Source organism: Myripristis murdjan, chromosome 1 (genome assembly GCF_902150065.1).
Source record: "Myripristis murdjan chromosome 1, fMyrMur1.1, whole genome shotgun sequence".
Taxonomy (NCBI): Eukaryota; Metazoa; Chordata; class Actinopteri; order Holocentriformes; family Holocentridae; genus Myripristis; species Myripristis murdjan.
In genome coordinates, this window is record NC_043980.1 from 12,531,354 (window position 1) to 12,553,555 (window position 22,202).

At 39.1% G+C, this 22,202-nt stretch overlaps 2 protein-coding genes across 3 annotated transcripts; both read left to right on the plus strand.

Annotated features, from left to right (window-relative positions):
• Window positions 1-6,697: 6,697 nt before the first annotated feature.
• On the plus strand, window positions 6,698-13,085 carry LOC115365475 (beta-2-glycoprotein 1-like). The gene is made up of 8 exons (XM_030060509.1): window positions 6,698-6,764; window positions 7,746-7,925; window positions 9,679-9,775; window positions 9,872-9,948; window positions 10,226-10,411; window positions 11,113-11,292; window positions 12,227-12,424; window positions 12,945-13,085. Exons 1-8 carry the CDS (start codon window positions 6,698-6,700, stop codon window positions 13,049-13,051), a joined length of 1,092 nt encoding a protein of 363 aa, XP_029916369.1. The 3' UTR covers window positions 13,052-13,085.
• Window positions 13,086-14,760: 1,675 nt separating this feature from the next.
• Window positions 14,761-21,397, plus strand: LOC115357548 (beta-2-glycoprotein 1-like). Of its 2 annotated transcripts, none has more exons than XM_030049059.1 (8): window positions 14,761-14,964; window positions 16,333-16,512; window positions 17,519-17,615; window positions 18,521-18,597; window positions 18,890-19,078; window positions 19,591-19,770; window positions 19,955-20,149; window positions 21,222-21,397. In XM_030049059.1, exons 1-8 carry the CDS (start codon window positions 14,889-14,891, stop codon window positions 21,284-21,286), a joined length of 1,059 nt encoding a protein of 352 aa, XP_029904919.1. In that variant the 5' UTR covers window positions 14,761-14,888; the 3' UTR covers window positions 21,287-21,397. The 2 variants fall into 2 exon arrangements, with proteins under 2 accessions (XP_029904919.1, XP_029904927.1); XM_030049067.1 differs by having other exon boundaries at window positions 16,336-16,512.
• The last annotated feature ends 805 nt before the right edge of the window (window positions 21,398-22,202 follow it).

Genomic DNA, 22,202 nt, shown 5'->3' on the forward strand with positions numbered 1-22,202 from the left:
CTGCTGCCCCGCTGACAGCTCCGCGTCCGTCAGCGCACCCGCAACGAGAACACACAGCTTCCGGTCCCAAATTTCAAAATAAAACCAAGCTTCTGTAACTCTCATTTCACAAGGGGGACGTCGAAATAAGCATTTCCCAAAAGTAACCAAGCATATAGTCTGCGCTGCGTCTCGCTCCCATAAAAGCTGATCTTTGCATGGCTTTAGCGGAAAATCTTCAAAGAGTAAAAATATACACCCAGTGGCCACATGTGCAACCTAATCTGCCATAAATTTTACCTTTAAAGAAAGTTTATAATGCTCAGTTTTTGCTGGCATCGTGTAAATTTGATCCTATGTTTAATACTGAGGTTGTAGTTTGCTGAGGTCTTGTGCTGGACTATATTATAATGAGAGGTGTTTCCAATTATTGAGGGGGGACAGAATAGTGGAAACACCTCTCAATAAAATGCAGTCCAGTACAACAGCACCAATTTACGAGCTCAGTGCCAAACAGAATTGAATGAACACCTCTGTTACTGTGACAAAAAGAAAACCTGAGCATTACAGGCATCAGAAAAGGAAACTTAATGGCAGAACAGTTGTATTGTATATATTTTGCATTTATTCTATTTAATCTATCTGCTTTGTATTGTACAGTGTGTGTTTTTATGTTTCTACTGATGCTGCTGTAACATAATAATTTCCCAGTTTGGGATCAACAAACTAAATCTATCTGTCTATCTATTGAATCGTATTAGATTGTGCAGGTGGACCTAATAAAGTGGCCACTGAGTATATTTCTGTCATTATGCGTGGTCACAAAGAAGGTAATTATGAATAGCTGATATCTTCACTTTCACTGAGGCTATGGAACTGATTACGTTGGAAAAGGCAGCTTTGAGTTTACAGAGTAATAACACAGAATACACTGAAACATGAGCACCTATCAAAACACATTTAATGTCACGAAAGATGAATATTGAAAAATTTCTTTTGTTTTTAGACTGTGATTGTCTCCTTTTTTGTCAGTGCTGTATCATGATGTTATATTTGAATATGAATAATAAGATGAAGGAACAGGGATATTTAAAGCAATAATGATTAGAACTGGTATTGTTGGAGGGAAGTTTTTCAATAGAGTTGGGTTAGATTTGTAATTTGGTTTAGGGTGGTGTTAGAAATGTAGAACTTAGTTGTTGTTTTTTTCGCTCTCCCTTTCATTTTCTCTTTGCTTGTGTGTGATTGTCTGAATTGCATGACTGTACTTCTGTTTGTATTCTGTAGAAAATGAAATTGCAAAAGCTGATCTTCATCAGATTATTTATGAAAAGGCTGATCTGGTCTATCATGAAGCTATGGGAGTAAAGCTGTACAGATTCCATGTTTGTTTGTTTGTTTGTTTTTATTGATGCCTTATCTGTACTGCATGTGAATATGTGTTTGGATGAGCCTGCTCTACTTCTTCTACCATTTTTCAGAATACCCTTTTTCACAGATACACACACTGGATTGCCACCTGGGAGCGGCCCAGCACAGCCATAATCTTCCTCTGATGAGGAAAATGTGCACCAATTGGGAGCGAATGCCTTGCTCAGCTGCACCTCGGCAGTGCCTGTTGGCAAAGGAGAGCCTGACTCATTCCCTTTCCAGCGATACTGTGGTTTTGTATTTTTGTATTTTTGTTTTCAATTCAGTTTAGTTTCAGTCAGTTTCCAGAGTGGGTTTGCTCATTTCACTGTAGGTTTTATTGCTTCAGAAAAATCTAATTTCACCAAATTGACACAGACTACAACTAAAGATACTATATGGATATGTTTTTATTTTTATTTTTCACCAAATTCAAATTTAATTTTAGTTCACTAGAATTACCTTGTCACTTTTCTGGCCTGCACTGTCTCACTCCCTGTGAGAATTCAACATGCTGGTTCTAACCTACTGCCTTTGGTCACGACCTTGTTGCAACATTATTTTGTTTATGTGGAACGTTGCCAACTTAGTGATTGTTAGATCATTGTTCAAGTAAGTTATTGTTTTGTGTGGGCTTCAGAAACCCCCCTGTCCAAGGAGGAAGTCATGTCTGGAGCCATGGAGACGGACACTCATGTGCTTGTAAACAGTGGGACAGTGGGACAGCCATGTGTGATGTCTTCCTTCATAACCTTTACATAAGATTACACACAGGCAGCTCTGGTGTGTGCTCTCGTCTCTCCGATTGTTGTTCAGTCTTTTATACTGAAGGCAAGCTTGCAAAACTTCCCGTATTGGTGCATGTGTCGCTGTGGAGCTTGATGCTGCCGCGCTCCTCTTCCTCCTTTCACTCCGGCTGATGTCACGCAACAGGATCCACTTCAGGAGGGAGGAGGCCGCTACTCCCACTGGAGGAATTTGGGATGGGGGCGTCACCGTGCGGAAGAAGAGAGAACTGCACATCTGTTTTGTTTGTTTGTTTGTTTTGTTTTTTCATCTTTCCACAGCGAGGTCCATTAGTCCCGACTCTTGAGCCCAGGGAGGAATAATTATAATTCCCCTGTTATTTGCCTCCCTTGATGAATATACAAAGAAAGAATGTATCTAAAAAAAAAAAATAAATAAAATTAAAAAAAAAGACTTTCATTCTCCTCACCACAGCAGGAATATTCAGTTCTACACTAAATATAAACCATCCCAAAAAGTTTGTCAGATGGCATTCCACTGGAAATTAAAAAAAAAAAAAAAAAATGTTTGTCAGATGTATTTCTGTGATATGCAGGTATGTGATCGTGTGTCTGTCATTAAATCTCCCAGTTAAGGCCAATCTTTTTACCTCTATTCTCTTATTTGTCTTTCCTGTTTGCTTTCTTTCTCTACATAGAACATTTTCTTATACACCTTTTCCCCCTGCCTCTTATGCACTCTTATACATATTTGAGCAGATTAAATATTATTCATTTGTATTCAAGTAGTCTTCCATCTCTCATTTTATATTTAACAATATTATAAAACAAAGGCTTTTGAAGGCTTTTGACATGTAAAAGTTCCCAAACCCCTTACTTTGGAGAGGTTGACGTTGGTCAAGCCAAGCCTGTTCTGCTCTGCAGCGCCCCACCCCTGGCCTGCAGCCGTGTTACATGATGTGTCTACCCCAGCAAGTACAGCTCACAGGTAATAACCCAGTAAACAAAAGAATAGTTACCCATTTTCTCAGGCAGGCTACATGCAAGACCTAATTTAGATTAGATCCAGGAGGTTCCACTGAGACGCGATATGCTACAGCTTTTTGCATTGAAGTACAAGTGTGTGTGTGTGTGTGTGTGTGTGTGCAGGTGTATGTGTAGGTGTATGTGGTGGTGGCTTGCAGCTTGACTGTGCAATGGTGTACTGTACAGGAAAATAAAAAACAGGGTGAAAAAGTTCAAAATCTATTGAGTCAAAAAGCAATTGCCCAGAAAAGCCCCTATTTTTGTTTCTACAGCCCAAAATAGTTTGTTTGTAGCAGTTCAAAGATTCACTAAGTTTATCTATCTGACCAACTTTGCAAATATGTAGCTGAACTGCCGGCAAGCTACTGTAAAATGCAGTTAGACTGTATCTTTGACATCTCGACTAGAATGCAGTTAAACTGGCAGTTTAATTACATGTAGTGAAGCTGCTTCACTGACGTCACCCGGCACGGCCTCTGCACTGTCCTAACACTCTCAGGACTGTGTGATAAACTGATTTAATTAGGACTACATTTTTTCCTGGTCTTGTAGTGTGCAGTTTTTTTTTGGTTTTTTTTGTTTTTTTTAATTCTTTCTAATGAAATGTAATAAAATGTGTAAAACATGTCCTGGGTAAAACATTGATACTTTAAGTGGATCCTGAGCAGAAGCATGATAGGCATTCACTAATACAAATTTTAAATTGTTTATTGTATGATGGAGAATGGAGATGATGTATTGGGGGAAGGATGAGGGGTGTAGGGATGGGAGTAATGGTTGAGGGATGCAGGGATGAAGGAATGGAGGGATGAAGGGATGGAGGGATGGAGGGATGGAGGGGGAAAGTGAAAAGGGCCGAGAGCGGAGGGGCAGAGGAGTGTGATGATTGCCTGATGAGAAGGTGTGCCTAAATATTTTTGTTCCCAAACTTGGTTATGAAACATTTATGACAAAGTTTGCATGATCCTCTAGTAAATTAGATGCAGTGGTTGGGGGTCCAAGACAAAAGGCACCTAGGACTTTGTCTTACGAGGACGGGACTCCAACATTTACATTGCCATTTTAAAGAACTACTGGAACTGCTATTGCACAAATCTTTCAAAACCTTAATTTTCTCACCACAAGCTGGTTCATACACCACATGACCATTAGCACGATATTATTTTCCATTTTGGCACCTACCAGATGACTCAGTGCTGCTTGTTTTTGTCAACATGTTTAATCAAAATGTGTTCTTGATGTTTATTTGTTGTGACTCAGCATTTATTTTCAAATGGACAACCACCCGGAGTGTGAGCTTTGCTTCATGTGGAAGTGTTGGGCCATACCCCTGCCTGTCTGCAAACATCTAAACACCGCTGGGCTTTAAAATCCTCCAGGTTCGACAACCGGCGGCGCAGCCTCACCGTCTGATCGTCATCACGATACGAACGACAAATATTTGCAGGCTAAATTAGTCAGACAAACTGGGATTACTGTACACTGAGGGTGCTGGTTGCTTAGTTAAGTTAAGTCAGTTAAGACATCCACCATTCAAAAAAAAAAAAAAAAAAAGAAAGAAAGAAAGAACAGGAGACCTTTTAATCTACATTCAGTGACATATTTCATCTAAATAATGTAGATTATCTGCTCTGTTGAAGTCAAGGGCATAGTTATTAATCAACTAATCCATGTGGCCTAGTTAGGAGTTACATAACCTACGTGCTTATGGTTCTGTATGTGATTTTTTTTTTCTCGAGTACATTGTATAGTCTGCTATTATATGCTAATGCATCTCTACCCCCCACCCCACCCCCGAAAATGAACCTATCCAAACCCAGCATTGAGACGGCAGCACCCACAGCTCACCACAGTGCAGAGGGATTTGACGTTTATTGTCTCAGTGTTGTTACTGTTCCTGTAGAAGAACAAGTCAGTACAGGATATTGAGCATCACTGAAATTTGTAGCATTGGCATTCAATTAATGAAAAATGTGATTTGTGTGTGTGTGCATGTATGTGTGTGAGAGAGAGATCTTAATGTACTTGGGTGGGAGGGCAGAGTCTGAATTTGTTCTCTCTCTCTCTCCTTTCTCTCTCTCTCTCTCTCTCTCTCTCTCTCTCTCTCTCTCTCTCCTCCATACAAATACAGATATATACAGTACAAACACTGTAACATTTTTGTCTGAAATGAATGCATTTAAAAATCTGCATGTAGGGGAGAGTGGGGTAAGTAGTGCCAATTTTTACTTAAAGTGCCTTTAAAGCGAGGGGATTACAGTAATGCCTCCAACTAAAATATGCACATGTAGTTTAGGATGTTGTGCATCCCTGGGAACAATCACTTTGGATCTTATATAAACTGTTTGAGAAATATAGCTTTTGAAAAAAAAGTGGTTTTGTGGCACAACTTGCCCCCGATGTGGGGTAAATTGTGCCATTAGAGAGAATAGACTGGGGTAAATTACCATTGATAACTGAAGTAAAACAGATCATTTTAATCTCACAAATGATAATGCTATATAAAAGCAAAACAAATTCAATACAAAATTATTTATTTAACATTTATTTATTATTTTAACAAGATCACAGGCCACTTTTCTATAACAAGGCCTAGCGCCACATGAACACATACCCAGAACAAAATAAAAATTCCAAAATGAGCACCTGCAAATCATCTCCATCTGAATCTGTATAGTTTTAGTAATCAAAGGTAAGAAGACAATGTACAATAACAATAAAATACAATAAAGTAATATATAGTATATAATCACAAGTTGTGCCACTGGCACAAATTACCCCAGGCCCTTTGGCACAAATTACCCCAAGCCCACCATTTTGAAAAAAATGCATCCCCCAGCTGTTTTGAGCTAACATCATGCTAACTGTATAGACTCATGGTGTAGCTTACTAAAGTATTAAAACCTGTGTGAACTGTTTTCAAAGTTTTCTATAATTGTTCAAACACAGCAATCAAAAAACCTTGATCATAGAAATTTTATTTTGGAGGGCAAAAAAATGTTTTTTGAACTTAAATGTGCTTACCTCTCAAGCCATGTGTCTCCCTTCTTTGCAGGGTGAGTGAAATGGATGCCTGTTCAAAAACATGTGGTCACATGACCAACTTCTTCTATGGTTTTCTAGATAACAGGGGTGGCACTACTTGCCCCTTGGCACAAATTACCCCACTCTCCCCTATGTACATTAAGTAGGTCTATATGCAGAGATCAGTGGAAATAGTCAGTGCAGGAACACATAGGTAATTGATGTTCTCGCTCTCTCTCTCTCTCTCTCTCTCTCTCTCTCTCTCTCTCTCTCTCCCTCCCTTTTTCCTTTGTGTCATTATTTGTGTCTACTGCCTGCGCTCATGAATAAAAAGTTATTCTTCAACTCTGGGTAAATATGCACAAGTTCCAACCTTTGGGCTCAATCAATCGGAGCTCCGTCTGACATCTGATTGGAGGAAACTATCAGGGGTCCATTACCCAGCAGGCCTTATGTCTCCCCCATTCACAGCCAGCTGCAGGGGACGCTTTAGACGCCTCACTCCCACGAAGATGGCTCCAACTTGGCTTTTGCTCCTTGTCTGCCAAGCTTTATACACCACTGTGACATCTAAGAAAGGTAAGACAGGAGTCAGGGTCAGACCAGGAGGAGGAGTAGGGGGTTAAAAACCTCCATTATTTGGATTTTAGAGTGAAATATCTGTATCAGCTGATTGTGACAGTGACATAATGATAGTGTGATTCCTATTTCATCTAGGACCAAATGGCATGTTTTGGGATATTTTGCATGTGAAGCATCCATGTGATATTTCACAACAGTTTGATGTACAAGAGCTGTGTTGTGTCATATCATATAATAACAACAACAAAACAGTTTAACATCAGATCAGCTGTTTGTGAAAGGATCCAAAATGCAGCTGCAGAATGTGGAATGCAAAAGAAGTGAACGAGGCACTTATACCTATAAATACATTAATTATGCTAACTGAGACATTATCAAATAATCATCAAATGTTCTGATCCCAACATACCTGTGTTCACAACATCAGTGATGTGAAAATGGGTTCTGTATCTTCGAGCAGTGAAGAATTATTATCGCTTCAAGAAATCAGTTTCTCCTTGTTAATGTGCAAATTTATGTGGCAAAAGTCCTCCTGTGTTTTATCAGATCATCTCTGTTGGGGAGAACCTGTTATGTAAGCATGAACTCACTTTATTTTCATTCATTTATTACAATATTTTACAGTTAGAGCTACTATTATTAAGCTTCTGTCATGTACTAGTCGTGACAGAAGTGCAGACCAAAAACGAAAGTTTTTTTCAAAGTCTCAACATGAACTTGGAACATTTTCACCTCAAACGCCCTGACGAGATCTTACATGTGCGGCGTTGTTAGAAAAAGAAAAACAAATCAAGTGCACTAATTCCACACTGGCAAACATTTAATTTATCAAATAATTAGGCAATATGCACTGAGCTGTCCCAAAACGTGCAGCTGCTTCTGTGTGGGTAAAATAATGACATTAAAGAAGCCCAATAACATCTGGATTCATTTTATTTTGTCACTGATTTATGAATCTGTCGTCTTGCCTCTGATCAGTGTGTGGCCGGCCACCGATCACTGATGGTATTGATGAGTCAACACTGAAACGTGTGTATGAGGTTGGAGAGGAGGTGACTCTCACGTGTGAACTGGGATACTTGCCTTCAACTGCGACTCCTCGCAGGATCGCCTGCTCCGCCACAGGACAGTGGACAAACTCAGACCTGACATGCTCCCGTGAGTTTCAGCTCGGGGTGGGGTGGGGGACCTCACACACTTACGTTACATTTCCACTACATTTTAGGCAGTTAGCTGACTGCAAAAGTAGAATTATATAATGATGAAGTTTGATTTGCACTTATCATAACCACTGTTACAACTGCCAATGTTGTAACCAGAGTGCAAAGGTCAAACAAAAATAGGATTAGAACAATACATTGAGCCTGTATTGAAAATTGCCAAGAAAATCTTCAATAGGGTTGATTTTTAGTGGAGGGATTTGGGTGTGCCATGATGTGCAAATACTGTTTAAGAGGCTTTCCCACCCTCAAAATTCCAGAGAAAACATTATTTGTTCATTTGCTTTTTTATGTTTCTTGGTATAAAATTGCTTAATATAAATAAATATAGGCACAAAGTATTGGTCTATCACTTTAACCTTGATCAAATGTGTCCTTACAAAGAAAGTAATGTGTTTCAGTATCTCTAGCATAATGCATAGACTTCAGAGCTATGTATGCTATGTAAATAAACATGAGGCAGGCACAAAAAATAGTTTTCTCTTTTATAAGAAAGTTTCAAGAGAGAAGTCGGGGGGGATGTAGATGTGAAGTGTTTGTCATAGAGCAATATCCCACTGTGTACGTCTGGTTTCCATTTCTCCAATCATTTACAATCAGTTACAAAATGATTACATGTTTGCTAGATTGAGGGACTTGTTTTTGTTTCGAAAATTACAGTGTCAGATAGAGGCCATAAGAGAAAGCTGTAATTTTGCAACATTTTGCACATCATACATAAACATCGCCACCATGTGATGTGTACTAGAAAATGTCTATGTAAAACATGAATGGGATTTTTGAAAGATAAAGTCCCATTTTATTTTATTTTTTTATGCAGTTATAAACAGAACAAACCAGAATCACCTTGACAAAAATAGCACACAGACAGTATAAACAGCACAGACATACACTCCACAAGAGCACAAGATACAGAGAATAAACTTTAATAAACATTACTTTTCATTATAAACTGCAGTCTATGGGATGTATGATCTGATTGTGCTGGTTTAATGGGTCATGGTCGTCACGGGGTTCGGAGGAAATTGTTGCGTTATATCCATATCCATCTGTCAGACATCCATGACAGACATCCGTGATCCATCCAACAGTTAACCATGAAATACACCACATTTTGTTGCCAAAAAAGAGACTGTGATAAATAATAATAATAATAATAATAATAAAAATAAGATTTCATCTGTAGTATTGTGATAGATAATCGAGCTGGGACAATTTTCAAGGAAGCTGCAAATGGAAGCTGAAAGACGAAGGTGTTTTTTTCACAGTGCAAAAGAAAATTGTTGCACGCAGCCTTGATATGTCTTTCAGCGCTGACTGTGAGCAGACATGACCAATAACGATCTCAAAGGAATTTTGAGTTCACATGTGATACTGTTGTCACCTCCCCCCTTTTATGGCTAGTCAAAGAAAAAGAAAGAAAGAAACTTGGTAAAGTAAGGGTTAAACTGAGCTGGCGGTGATGTTATTAAATTCAGCCGGCCATGGAAAGGCAGCTCATGAGCAGCAGTTTCACTTTAATAAGTATTTCAGTGGGTCAGGGTTACACTATAGACTAAAAGGACCAGGTCAGAAATCATTGTTTTCTACTGTTGTCTTCCTCATTAGACGTGGTTGTTTAATGTTCCTTAATCCACTGTATGTACATTAGATGATTCAATATTGCCGATACTGTGACATCTTTTCTGTAGCCAAGATGTGTCAGATCCCAAGACCTCTGCAGGCCTTAGCCATGGGAAGGACAGAGGTCCCATTCAAGAGCGTGCTTAACTACACATGTGATGATGGGTAAGAAAAGTCACTTGACTAACCCAATAAATCCATCTAATTCTTTCCAGGCTGTATTTGATTCATTTCACACTGATGTGACCTTCTGTTTCGAAGGTATGTCCTGCAGGGAGCCAACGAAAGCAGATGTTTACATGACGGCACCTGGAGCCATCCGCCTCCCCTCTGCAAAGGTACAGGAGCAAAATGCAAGTAGTTGAAACCAACAGGGACATGTACAAATATGTATTTGAAGGAAAATTAAGTTTGTGCTCCTCAGGTTTGTTTTTCTTTAGACATGGTGAACTTTTAACTTCTATTTTGCTGAGGCTTGGTTGTGGAAATTGCATGCTGATTTCAGCTTTAGGATTTTAGGTTTTTCCAATTTTGAAAGTAGAATATTAAACTAGAGTGCAGTTCCTCAGCTGACAGCGATGCAGCCCTCCAGTGATATAATTTCCCCTCTTTCAGCTGTCAGCTGTGCTTTGCCCAAACCGCCAAGAGATGGCAAAATTGTCCATGACAAGACGATTACTGGATCCACCACCATGTACGGGCAGGGCTGGACGTATGAGTGCAACCCACCCAAAGCACCAAGCTATGAGAGGGGATACTGCATGGCTGATGGGAATGCCACCGAACCACCAGTGTGCCGTGGTATGCAGATTTGTCAATTAATAACATAAGCAGTGCACCATTACTCATCACTTATTGATGCATTCCCAAAATTAATGATGTGTGGGACTATTGCAAACAAAAGGCAGCATGAGGAAATATTGTGATGGTTGTATTATGAGCGCAAAAAACACATAAAGCAGGAGATGGAGCCATTAGAGTACATGCAAATAAAAGAAGAATTTATTTAGACTTTTTTAGACTTACAGACCCAAAAAATTGAAATTCCTCCCAAAATTAAGGTTAAACATGTCATTTGGTGTATCCATTTTGTATTTGTCTGTTTAGTACCCAAATAAGTCTGTTTAGTACCCAAATAAATTCTTCTTTTGCTCAGATTCTGTTTTGCCCACAGAACATTTGTCCTAAATATATCTTCTTTACTGGAACGTTCATGCTTTGAATTTTAGCCGAATTTGTGTGTCAAAATGTAATCTTTAACCTGCATCCTCCTTTCCTTTGCGATTACAGTTCATGTAGAGGGAAATCATATCAAAGGGGAAGAGAGCATTCACTTCCGTGTATCTGTGTGTTTTATTGAGGCAGCACTTGTTTCATAATGCTCTGTGCTCGCTTCCTCCCATGTGCACAAGATGTATTGTATTCCTGTGCAATGTCAACAAGTACTTATAACCTCTTCAAAGCCATGTTTGTCTTCTAACCTCTGATCTCGCCTCTCTCAGACGTGAGCTGCTCCATCCCAGCAGGCATACCAAATGGCTTCATCACTTTTGCGATAATGAGGGAACATGGCTACAAGGAGAAGGTCAAGTACGGCTGCAATGAGCACTATGTTCTGGATGGAAACGCGGAGATAGAGTGCCAGAACACAGGGAACTGGTCTGCCAAGCCAATTTGCAGGGGTGAGTCAGGAGAAAATCAGACAATAGAAATTGGCCAGATTTGTTTATTCATGTTCTCTGCACTGCTACAAAAGTTTCTAGCCTCAGTCTCTCACTCTCTGTCTATCAGCCAGCCAGCCAGTCAGTCACTTAGTTAATAAACCTGTGCAAAGGTACTCTGACTTGTCCAAGGTGTTTCTCAGCTTGTCTAAAGTATGCACAAGCAGCATTCTCACATCCTTGACTTAAGTTAAAGTGGCGCTACAATAATGGTAAAAGTCCAGCATTTGTAATTTTGCTCCGGTGAACGTAAATTAGCAGTAATATGTAAGTAAGTATCAAAAGTGAAAGTGATCATTCTGAACAGCTGTCACTGTTAAATTATTGACGCATTGCATTGATGTACTGCTCCATATGCAGTTGGCCAATCTGAACTCTAGCAATCATCATCATATAATCATTTAACAACATTGTGTTTTATGTTTTACATGTAACATTGTATTCTACAATGTAACTAGTAACTACAGCCATCAGGTGAATGTAGTGCAGTGCAGTATTTCCCTCTGGAATGCGCTAGAGACAGGGTGCAAAGCCTCACAAAATAAAAAAAATGACTCCAGCAAAGTGCCAGTGCCTCAAAATTATGCCTCATGAATACATTTGCTTAGTTACTTTACTCCTCTGAATAAAAGAATAACTGAAAGAACAGCTGAGATTGTGGTGGATACATAATTCAATGTGTAAATATGAATATCCATACAAATAATGCAGAATTTGCTGGCTGGTGGAAAATTACTTGGCACTTGGTAAGCAAGGTGAAATTTCAGCACAGATTGCTTACACTCAAACTGGGCATTCAACAGTGTTTGGAGCCCAAACCATGTTTAGACAACAGTGATTGAATTTACAATATGTGGGGAAGGAACCTGCTGTAACTGCATATTTTTCCCTCCAGCCCCCTGTTCGGTTGGCATCAAAAGAGGCCGCATCTTCTACAATGCCAAGAAGCTCTGGATCGCTGATCTGAAACCCAACAGAGTTCTCCACGGAGAAATTGTTGTCTTCTACTGTCTGAACAGAGCTGAGAAGTGCGGCTACCCGGTGGCCAGCACCTGTAATGATGGGACACTCCCAATCCCAGAGTGCTTTGAGGGTGAGTGCATCCTTGTCAGCTACATTGCAGTAACACAAATGTCTGTGGCTCTACAAGGGAAAATCTGGACACTAGACAGGGTTTACAAACAAATTATTCCAAAGTAATATCAGCCAGGGCTGTAGTCAAGGCCAACTTATTAGAGTCCAGCTGTCAGATGTCCAATTGTCAGTTCCAGTTTGGTTCCAGTTAAAGATTTTTGGTTGAACTCGAGTCAAGACCAGATCCAAAGGGAGTTGAGACTAAGTCAAAACTGAGACCAGAGCAAATTCAGCCCTATTCAAGACAAAAATTTAAATTAATCTTGCTTTAAATTCATTATCCTAGTTGGAACTTAATCTTCCATATAGGTGTCCTTCCATTGTTTGTAGTAACAGGGGGAAACTGCACAAAAAATCAACAAAACTACCTATTTATCATATTTTTAGGTTGGGTCAACATCCAGTGGTGGCCAAGATCAAGACAAGTCACTATTTATTAAATTTCATGAGTGTTTTTGCCTTCCTGTGCTTCCTTGCAGAACCAGGCAAAGTGGAGTACACCTTAAGGCCCAAAACTCTTCCATCAGAGATCAGGATGTGTGCTGCCTCCCCTGAAAGACCCACAAGCCCTACAAGAACTGCATAACATTGCACAGCCCTGCCTGATACGGGAAACCACTTCCAGGACATGCAACTGGATCGTGAATAATGTCTAAATAAAAAGCAAAAATTAAGAAAAAGATGACAACTGTGTTATTTGTATTAAATTGGCGGATTATTTTCAGCACCGGTGGCCTCACCTTCCCTCAAGACCCCTACAACTAACCAACAAATTCTTAATTTAAGGCTCAGTTTTTTGAAAAAAGCCCAATATGACTGCTGAATCACTAGTGGAATTATTTAATGAAAGCTCTCCTAGTAATGTAATACATTAGTCTTAGGGTAGTTAGTCAGCCAATCGGGGGGAGCCCTCGAAACTCAATGGTCATGTCACCTGTCTGTCAAACATCACTTCAACCAGACGGCAAAATGTCAAAAAAGATCTATCAATCCGGTGTGGAGGAACGGGAAAAGAGAACGATTGCAACTGCTGCATGTAGTTACTTTTTTGAGTGTTTCCTTGATTTTTTAGCTAAGTGGGTTCATGTTGATTGACATAATGCTGAGGTAGCAGTTGCACATAAAAACTCACTGTCAGTAAGAAAAAAAGGGAAGAAACGATGGAGCACAAGTGTGTGTGTGGGGGAAATTCTCACGCACTGAATGGCGGTGATGGTAAACATGGAGGTCCATATCTAAATATAGACAAGTACCATATCTTAATAATCTTTGTTCAGTTGCTAGTAGTTACAATTTTCAATGCATTGTTCACTGATAACTTGCGGGTTAACCTCGCTATATGGCTAGACGGGCTAAACACCAAGATGAAACTTCCCCTAAAACGTTTGTCTGTCCGACATTTGTTTGGTGCCCAGGTCAAGATGATCTGCAAAGCCCCGCCCAAGCACATGATAGTGGTTAGAGAGCGTTCCCATGACCAAGGGGGGGTCCTGGGACAACTGAGCTGGTGGCACACGCTTTACCAGGTGAGCCACTGCAGTGCAACCCCTATTTTTAATTCATTCTGATTGGATCATTTGTAACATGGTAAATGGACTGCTTTTCTATAGCACTTTTCTAGTCTACCAGCTACTTGAGGTGCCAAGCTTCCCATCAGGAGCAGTAAGGGAGTTCAGTGTCTTGCTCAAGGACACTTTGACACTCTTTGGAGGAGCTGGGGATCGAACTTGAAACCCTCCAATTACCTCCTGAGCCACCCCACCCCAGTCATTTGGATCATGTATTCTGTTAATCTGTGTACTTAATATGTTTAACACACTTTGAAAGAAATGACTTTGTGCATTGTAGTCGCTGTCTGCTTTGGTTTGTCAGAAGTCTTCGAAGAGGATGTGTGTGTGTAATAATAGTTTTAGTGATAGATACAGTACTGTTCACTGTATAAAAAAGACTGCAGTAATACTTGTAGTAATGGCAGTAGTAGCAGTAATAAAGGAGAACAGACCCGTCATGCTAGTGGTTTCAGCTCTTAATTTAGAAACGGGGGTGCCAGCACTTCATTACGATGTAAGAAATTTACCACTGAGGTCAGCATTCCTCTGATTTGATGCACATTTGTCTCATGATGCTATATATTTTTTAATAGTGCAAACTGAGGATTGAGGAACTGCATTCGCTCTCTGCTGTTTCATAACATGTGCGTTTTCACTTCCAGTAAAATGTCACAATGATTACGATCAGCCATGGTAAAAGGAGGGGGAAAAAAAAAAACACAAAGCACGCTGGTTGAGGAGTTTCTTCATCCTGCCCTTATCTGTTTACTTTTAGAGGAGCACAAACAGCAGGGAGAGAAGGCACAGCGATTCAGGATTTTAACCGTTTTAACAAGAGACCACAGGAAAGGAGATATTACAAATCTACCCAGAATGGCGCATATTCTGGCTTTGCTGCTCCTGTGCCCGTCTGCATTTTTTGCCCTGCCGATGTCAGACCAAGACAATGGTATCAGTTATTATCATTGGTATTTATTTGTCATTGTCATTTATTTGTAAATTACATGGCTTGGACTGCATGTTTACACATGCCTTGTATTGATTCATTGTTTTTATGGCTGTAGCTTCTGTTAATGACTAATATTTTAAATTTAAGTGTCTATAACTGCATTTATACATTTGGTAAAAATGATGTAAATTATCATTTTTACATTTGGCTTAAAGGAATTCAAGACGATTATTTTCTACCTTTGATGTTTCTTCTTTTTTTGATGTTTTTTGTCTATATTTTTTATATAGTGTATGTTTTGTCTATAGTTTTGATATTTAGAAGACCATTCAAGTCAAGGCATGACAGAACTGACAGAAATAGCTTTCTTGGGAAGTTACACGGAAAGATGATTCATCTGTTTTGAAAGCTCAGCCTTTTAAAAGATTGCATAAGTGCCCAGAGAAAAAGTTTAAAGGCATTGGTCTGAAATAACACAAATGCACACCAACTGCTCTTTTATGTATTCTATCTTTTGAAATGAGCTTAAAACTGAGACGCGTAAATGGCAAAACTTACAATACACACAACTGAATATATAATGTTTTGGAAAAAATTAGACTTGGCAAAATTCCAGTTTTGTTCTTAAAGTGTGACAGTAACAGAGAATAACATTATTCCAGTGGATCACCTTCTGGTAAATAAGAGATTTTCACCAAAGAAACAGAGGACAAACGGATGACAACATAACTAAACTGTTTACTTTGCTCCTTTAATTTTTAATTTTTGTCTTTTTTTTTTGCAATCTGGAATGCCTTTATATTTGCATAAAGATTTCTGGTATATACTTAACATGAATATACTGGAAATCTTATGTAACATAAGTTGCTTCATTATGTATTACTTATATCAAGAGTTTCATATAAAATCAACATCACTCACCCCATGGGAATTCATTTTAAAGGTGCACTGTGCAGAGCTGAGAGGGGTCGAGTTTAGTGAAGAACCTGGAATGAGCATATTTGATGGTTGAATCTACATGGTTCTCACCATAGCTCTCATTCATAGTCTAAGTGCTAATTCCAAGTTTTTCTCTCATCACTTTCACGATGCACTTTTAGTGCATAAGTACATAGTGTACTGCATGTAAACAGTAATGTGAATATGAAAAATACATTGTTTACTTCCATTATTAATGCTGCAGATGAAAAGCACCAGTGCTAGATTCACTTGCAGGATTATAGAGTCAAATTTGAGCTTCCAATGATGGAGACACATTTGATTTTGATTCCTTTATTTATTAGTATTATTATTGATGTTGTTAATTATTTTTCCGATGTTGAGTTCCTTTAATATTCACATGGCTGTCATGCCCTCCCTTTGCCTCAGCAGTCTGTGCTCGGCCAGTCCTTGGGGCCAACATCATGGTGTCGGGGCTCCAGAGGTTCTTCAACCCCGGGGCTGAGCTGGTCTTGTCCTGTAAATCTGGATATTCCCCCGTGTCGGGCCCTCGCACCATCGTCTGCAGTGACAGAGGAGAGTGGACCAAAACCCGCCTGATGTGCATACGTGGGTCTCCGTCCGTCTAGTGAGATTTTGGATTTCGGTGGTCTTGAATCAGTGCAACTGTTTCTTTTGAAGCCTTTTGAAACGTCCATCAATAAGAAGAGTAATTTCATTATGTGGCCTTTGACAGTGTGGAGCTGCTCCTGCCTCTGCAACAAATCTGAAACATTACTATAATTTATACCTGAGTTCAACTTTTCATGCCTTATCCTGTCCAACTGTAAATATATTTTTAAAATGTTGTTTAGTGATTAAGTTAATAAGCAAACAATATTTTTTTTATTATGTGTTATTTTTGATACTGTTAATGTATTCATGATATTTAAAAATTTTATGCTTTTGCCATGGTTACATTCTCGCACTATGACTTCACCATTTAAATAGTTTTTATGTATTACACCACATTTAGATGTAGTGTGAAGCCTTTAGTTCAGTAGAATATGTTGTTTCATTTGATATTTATTTATCTAGTTAGTTAGTTAGTAAATATTTAGCATTTCTGGGCTGGATGGAAGTATGTCTTCCAGATCCTTCCTATGCTCATTTCTGCACTCCTTGATTATGAGCATAATACAAATACATTTAGATAAGCTTGTATTCCAGCCTTTGAAAAAATCTGTGGATATTACAGTCTTTTATATCAATATACTACATTGGTAAAAAATATAAAATCAATATAAATGTAATAATTCAGCTCTGAGGAATAATCCATAAGCTGCATCCTCTTTGTCTTTGGCAAGAAATGTATAAAAAGAGACTTTTTATGCATATACTATGTAAAATATAGTATATAAAATACATTGCACAAAAAATCAGTTCACATGTCTTACAATGGTAGGTACAGGGTGGAGTAGGTCCACACACATGCAGCATACAGATTATACAAATGAGTTATTTGAAATGAGATACATGACTACCATAGTAATGTGATTCTTCCTTTGCTTTTGATGATGTTTTTAATTTTCAATTTGCATGTTTTTCCTTCTTTCCTCTTTCTTTTCTCCCACAGCAAAGAACTGTCCCTACCCAGACCCGCTGGATAATGGAGATATATACTATGAAGACACTGTGTACCAGAGCACAGTCAACTACACCTGCAATGAGGGGTAAAGGGACAACAGCAGACTAAATTCATGGCATTGTTTTTCACATATGAAAATTCAGTGCTTGTGACAATGTGCTGATTCAGAGAGAAACAGAAGAAACCGATGCAACATCTTAAGTGCAGCCTAATTTTCACCTTCCATGTTCTCTGTTTGGGCCTGGACCATGACACAACGGATAATCAGATCATATTTTGATGAACTAATTCTACAACAAGAAAGTGAGGGCAGAGCAGCATAAACTATCACTGGCCTTAAAGGAAAATTCAACCCTCTGTCACACTCACAGTATATATTATCAATTTGTAATGTTCAGTAATTATTATTATTTTTCTGATGGTGTTGTGATTTACTTTTTATGATAACTGTTTCCCCTCAACCTGCCTGGTTTACTACTGCTTCAGTCAGTGATTTCACACATTTGTGTGATGTGAATGTTTTATTCACATCTCACAAGGTTTTGTTGGATTTGTTGCACCCAGCCATTAGTTTAATAATTAGCAATGATAACATTAGCCATAGTAATGCAAAGAGAGTTAAGAAAAGAGAGAGAGAGAGAAAAGCCAAATTGCATCCTGTTTTCTAAACTCCTCTGTTAGTTTTATTAATTTATTAGTTTATTTGAACGGGGATGATGCAAATTTAGAGATCAGATGAAGCTGATGTTCTGCATATGACACTGACATTGAAACTGCTGTCAGTGGAAAAAAATTGTTTCATTACATTGTCTTTGTTTGTTCTCGCCACATTTCACTGCGTTCCTTAAATTGAGATTTGGCCCCTTTTTAGTTTTATTTTTCTTATGTCTGAGAACGAACCATAAGTTAAATTAGAAAAGGTTGTAAAATACAGTAGATATCGACAAAATGACAAAGATGGCTGCAGAGTTAAAAAGTTGCTCTCTACAGGTACATCCTACATGGAGCCAGCACTATTGTATGCCAAGCCAATGGAACGTGGAGTGCATCACTACCAGAGTGCAAGCGTATGTAGTCCGGCGCATGCCTCCCTAATACAAATGATGCAAATAATGAAAAAGTTCAAACGTATCATGTGGATGTGATCCTAGTTCACCAGATGTGATTCAAGATGTTACTTTTGTAAAGCCTCTGGGCATACTAAGCTAAAATCATTTATTTTTTCTAACCATAACCCTAACCCTAACAACTAAGCTATCCAAACTTCAAAAAGCCTTATATATGATGTGGTGAGAAATGTAGCCTCTCAGCCTGAGACCCTGGCCAATAATTGAATGTATCCTGTCTTGTCTCTTTTAGCTGTGATGTGTGATCTTCCTCCTATCCCAGAATTTGGGAAGATCATCTTTGATAACAGCATCAGCGGGAACACCACAAAGTATGGCATCAGAGTGACTTACGAGTGCCGGCCTCCATACGCTCTAGTTGGCAACAAAAGAGGAGAATGCACCGCCAGCGGCAGCTGGACCGAGCCGCCTGAATGTCAAAGTAAGCTGGACAAGTGGTACACGTTATACCAAAGCTGTGGGAATGTTATTGCAAGAAATAGTGATGTGACTGACGTTAACCTTTCAGAGCCGATTCATTTTCAGTGCTTGAGGTCCAGAGTTCTCCAGGTTTTTGTTTCATCCTGATTGTTAAGGAGCCCTATCTGCATGTGAGAGGAACAAGAACCTGCCAGCATCGAACCTGCCAAGGCTTTTGAAATGCCCTCACAGTTTCAGTACCAGGGGTTTTCAATCTTTTTTATGTTACAAAGCCACGGATCCCAATTTGATATGATTTTAACCTATGGGTGCCGAAATAAATAAATTAAATAGCTATTTAAATAACGCAATTAAATGAATTTATATGTATAGATAGATAGATAGAGCTCATGTGTGACATTTCAAGTGCTCTTGGGGGCCCTCTGGTGGTCGTGAGTGTCCTGAGCAAGCACGTAGTTGACTCTTGCCTCGGGCCGGTCCTGCTTCCTAATCCACCAAACCATCCCTTTACAGTGGTGTCCTGCCCTCCACCACCACCCATTGAGAATGGCTATATGTCCATCAGCTTACAGACAGAATTTGACTACATGGAAACAGTCAAGTACGGCTGTAATGGAAACTATGTAATTGATGGAGGCTACGAGATTGTGTGCCAAGAGACGGGAGAATGGTCCTTACAGCCAGCCTGCATGGGTAAGATTAGAGGTCTCATGCAAATATTACAGTCATTTCACATGATAACACTATACTGATACAGTAATCTCATTTCTGGGATGAGTTTGTGAGATTTCATTCATTTCATTGACCTTAGATAGCTTTGTCTCCATGAAAAACAGTACAACATTACTGAATGCCTTTTTCCTGTTTTGGCTCACAGCCCCCTGCACGGTTGGCATAAGAAAAGGACGGATATTATACAAGGGAAGGAAAATCTGGATTGAAGACCTGAACTCGAAAGTCCTTCACAAAGAGATTGTCTCGGTCTACTGCATGGACAAGGTCAGGAAATGTGGCTACGCAGTGCCAGCCCAGTGCCTCAATGGACAACTCAAGATACCAGAATGCTTTGAAGGTAAGGCTTACTTCATGACAACCCAAGAAAACCAAAGATGATGGACAAACAGAAAGTCTGAGTACTCAGTGATGACATCTTACGTGGCATCCCTGTCTGACCCATTTGATCAGTCATTTGCTGCTCTGCCTTTACATCCATTTACTTATTGTTATTTATTATTAAATGTATTGTCATTCAGCATTACTTGGCTAACTAACAAATATTTATTGACACTGAAGCCCACGCCAAGATTGTTGCCATAGCAACAGCCATCAAATAAAGTCATTTTTCTCAATAATTATTCATCACGACGATGTTAACAGAAAATACATGCACTACTACAGAGGGTTTCTCACATTTGTCTATGGAATATGATCAGATTAGCTTGGGGTCTGCTTTGTCCAAAAACTTTATATTCTCTTCTGTCTGGTTCCCCTTGCCAAGGTAAGACTTGTACACTCAGACTTCTTCTCAACATCCCAAATGATCTTAAAGTTAAGATAATTCAGGTTCTTACCGATGTAGTAATTTTTCCTACTCCATATGAGAGTGGTAGATCCTCCCAGTCTGACCCATCAGCGCCTTCACTGTTGTGAGAAAACTTTATCCTTTTCAAAATGAATGCAAGTTGGATTTGGCCAAGCAAGCAAGATAATTCTGAGCAGTGATTTGAGTCACTGCTCAGAATTTAAATGTTTTGACGGATGTACAACACAAGTTTGTCTGGGATTCGTCACCGACTGCCCTTCCAGCCCCCTTATTTCCAAACTGGCCAAACTACTCTCTGCCACTGTATCCTGACAAAATAGCGTTACTGTATATTACAACAATACCTCATTCTCAAGAATCAACAGTTCCTGGTTGAAATCAGAACACTGTTTACCATTTGTGAGCTTTTTTTTTTTTTTTTTTTTTTGCTTATCATGATTCAGTGGGTTGCATGTCATGGGGGCATAGCTGACAAATTTTCCTTGATAAAGTATGTTCTGCCTGTACACACACCTCTCCTGTCTGCATACTAACCTGTGCGTGTGTGTGTGTGTGTGTGTGTGTGTGTGTTTGTGTGTGTGTGTATGTGTGTGTTTCCTAGAGCCCAGTAGTTTGGATTACAACATTCATCAGCGCTCTCTCCCATCTGAAATCCAACAGTGCTGAAAACAACATTGGTTTCCATCTCCGTTAAATGATGACTGTAATCAACGACAAGATCAACTTTGTTTTCTGATTTCTGAAATTAAAGAAAATGATCTGACTCAAGTTGTCTTCTTGCCCTAAGAGACTGACGGTTTCTACCATACCTGGCCCACAGTCTAACCACCAGGTGCCCAAAGACCCCAAGTCAGAAAAAAAGCCACTGATTTGGAAGTACATGTACATCTTCATTTATTTGTTATTTATTTTAGAAAAGGTTAATCATTATGTGTGTTTTTTTTTCTAGACACATCAGAAATAGCTTCACATACATTCCAGTTAAATCTAAAAAAATAATAATTTTTCCAGTCTGCTTACAATAACACGATTCAAAGAAAATGAGGAATTGAGCTACAATCAAGTATGAATATGTTAAAAAAAAACATCCTGTTTTGATGTGATAAGCATCTCAGTTGCATAATGCAGAGTGTGATAGAGAGGGGGAATACAATCAAGCCAAGTCAATTTTTATTTATATAGCCTAATATCATAAATTACAAATTTGCCTCAAGGGGCTTTACAAGAATACAACATCCTCTATCCTTAGACCCTCACATCAGATGAGGAACAACTCCCTAAAAAAAAAAAAAACCTTTAGCAGGGAGAAAAATAGGAAGAAACCTCAGGGAAGCAACAGAGGAGGGATACCTCCCCAGGATGGACAGAGTCAGTTATTTGATACAAATCCAGAACTGCTTTATATAAAATACTGTATTCATGTATTTGAGGTGTTCCTTACTGTATGCCATTTACCTTATCTATACCTAATGTTTATCTTATCTTTGCTAACATCATAGAGAACCAACATCCCACCATTCCCATTAATACCTATTACATTCATTTTTCTTCAAAGTACACAGTTGTTACTATAATGAAGCTA

Bases quoted from the DNA above. Each gene is read 5' to 3' on its own strand.
- LOC115365475 (XM_030060509.1), top strand. From the start codon at position 6,698: ATGGCTCCAACTTGGCTTTTGCTCCTTGTCTGCCAAGCTTTATACACC. The intron at 9,776-9,871 runs GTAAGAAAAGTC...TCTGTTTCGAAG, and splicing joins AACTACACATGTGATGATGG to GTATGTCCTGCAGGGAGCCA. The intron at 12,425-12,944 runs GTGAGTGCATCC...GCTTCCTTGCAG, and splicing joins AATCCCAGAGTGCTTTGAGG to AACCAGGCAAAGTGGAGTAC.
- LOC115357548 (XM_030049059.1), top strand. From the start codon at position 14,889: ATGGCGCATATTCTGGCTTTGCTGCTCCTGTGCCCGTCTGCATTTTTT. The intron at 14,965-16,332 runs GTATCAGTTATT...CCTTTGCCTCAG, and splicing joins GATGTCAGACCAAGACAATG to CAGTCTGTGCTCGGCCAGTC. The intron at 17,616-18,520 runs GTAAAGGGACAA...TGCTCTCTACAG, and splicing joins AACTACACCTGCAATGAGGG to GTACATCCTACATGGAGCCA.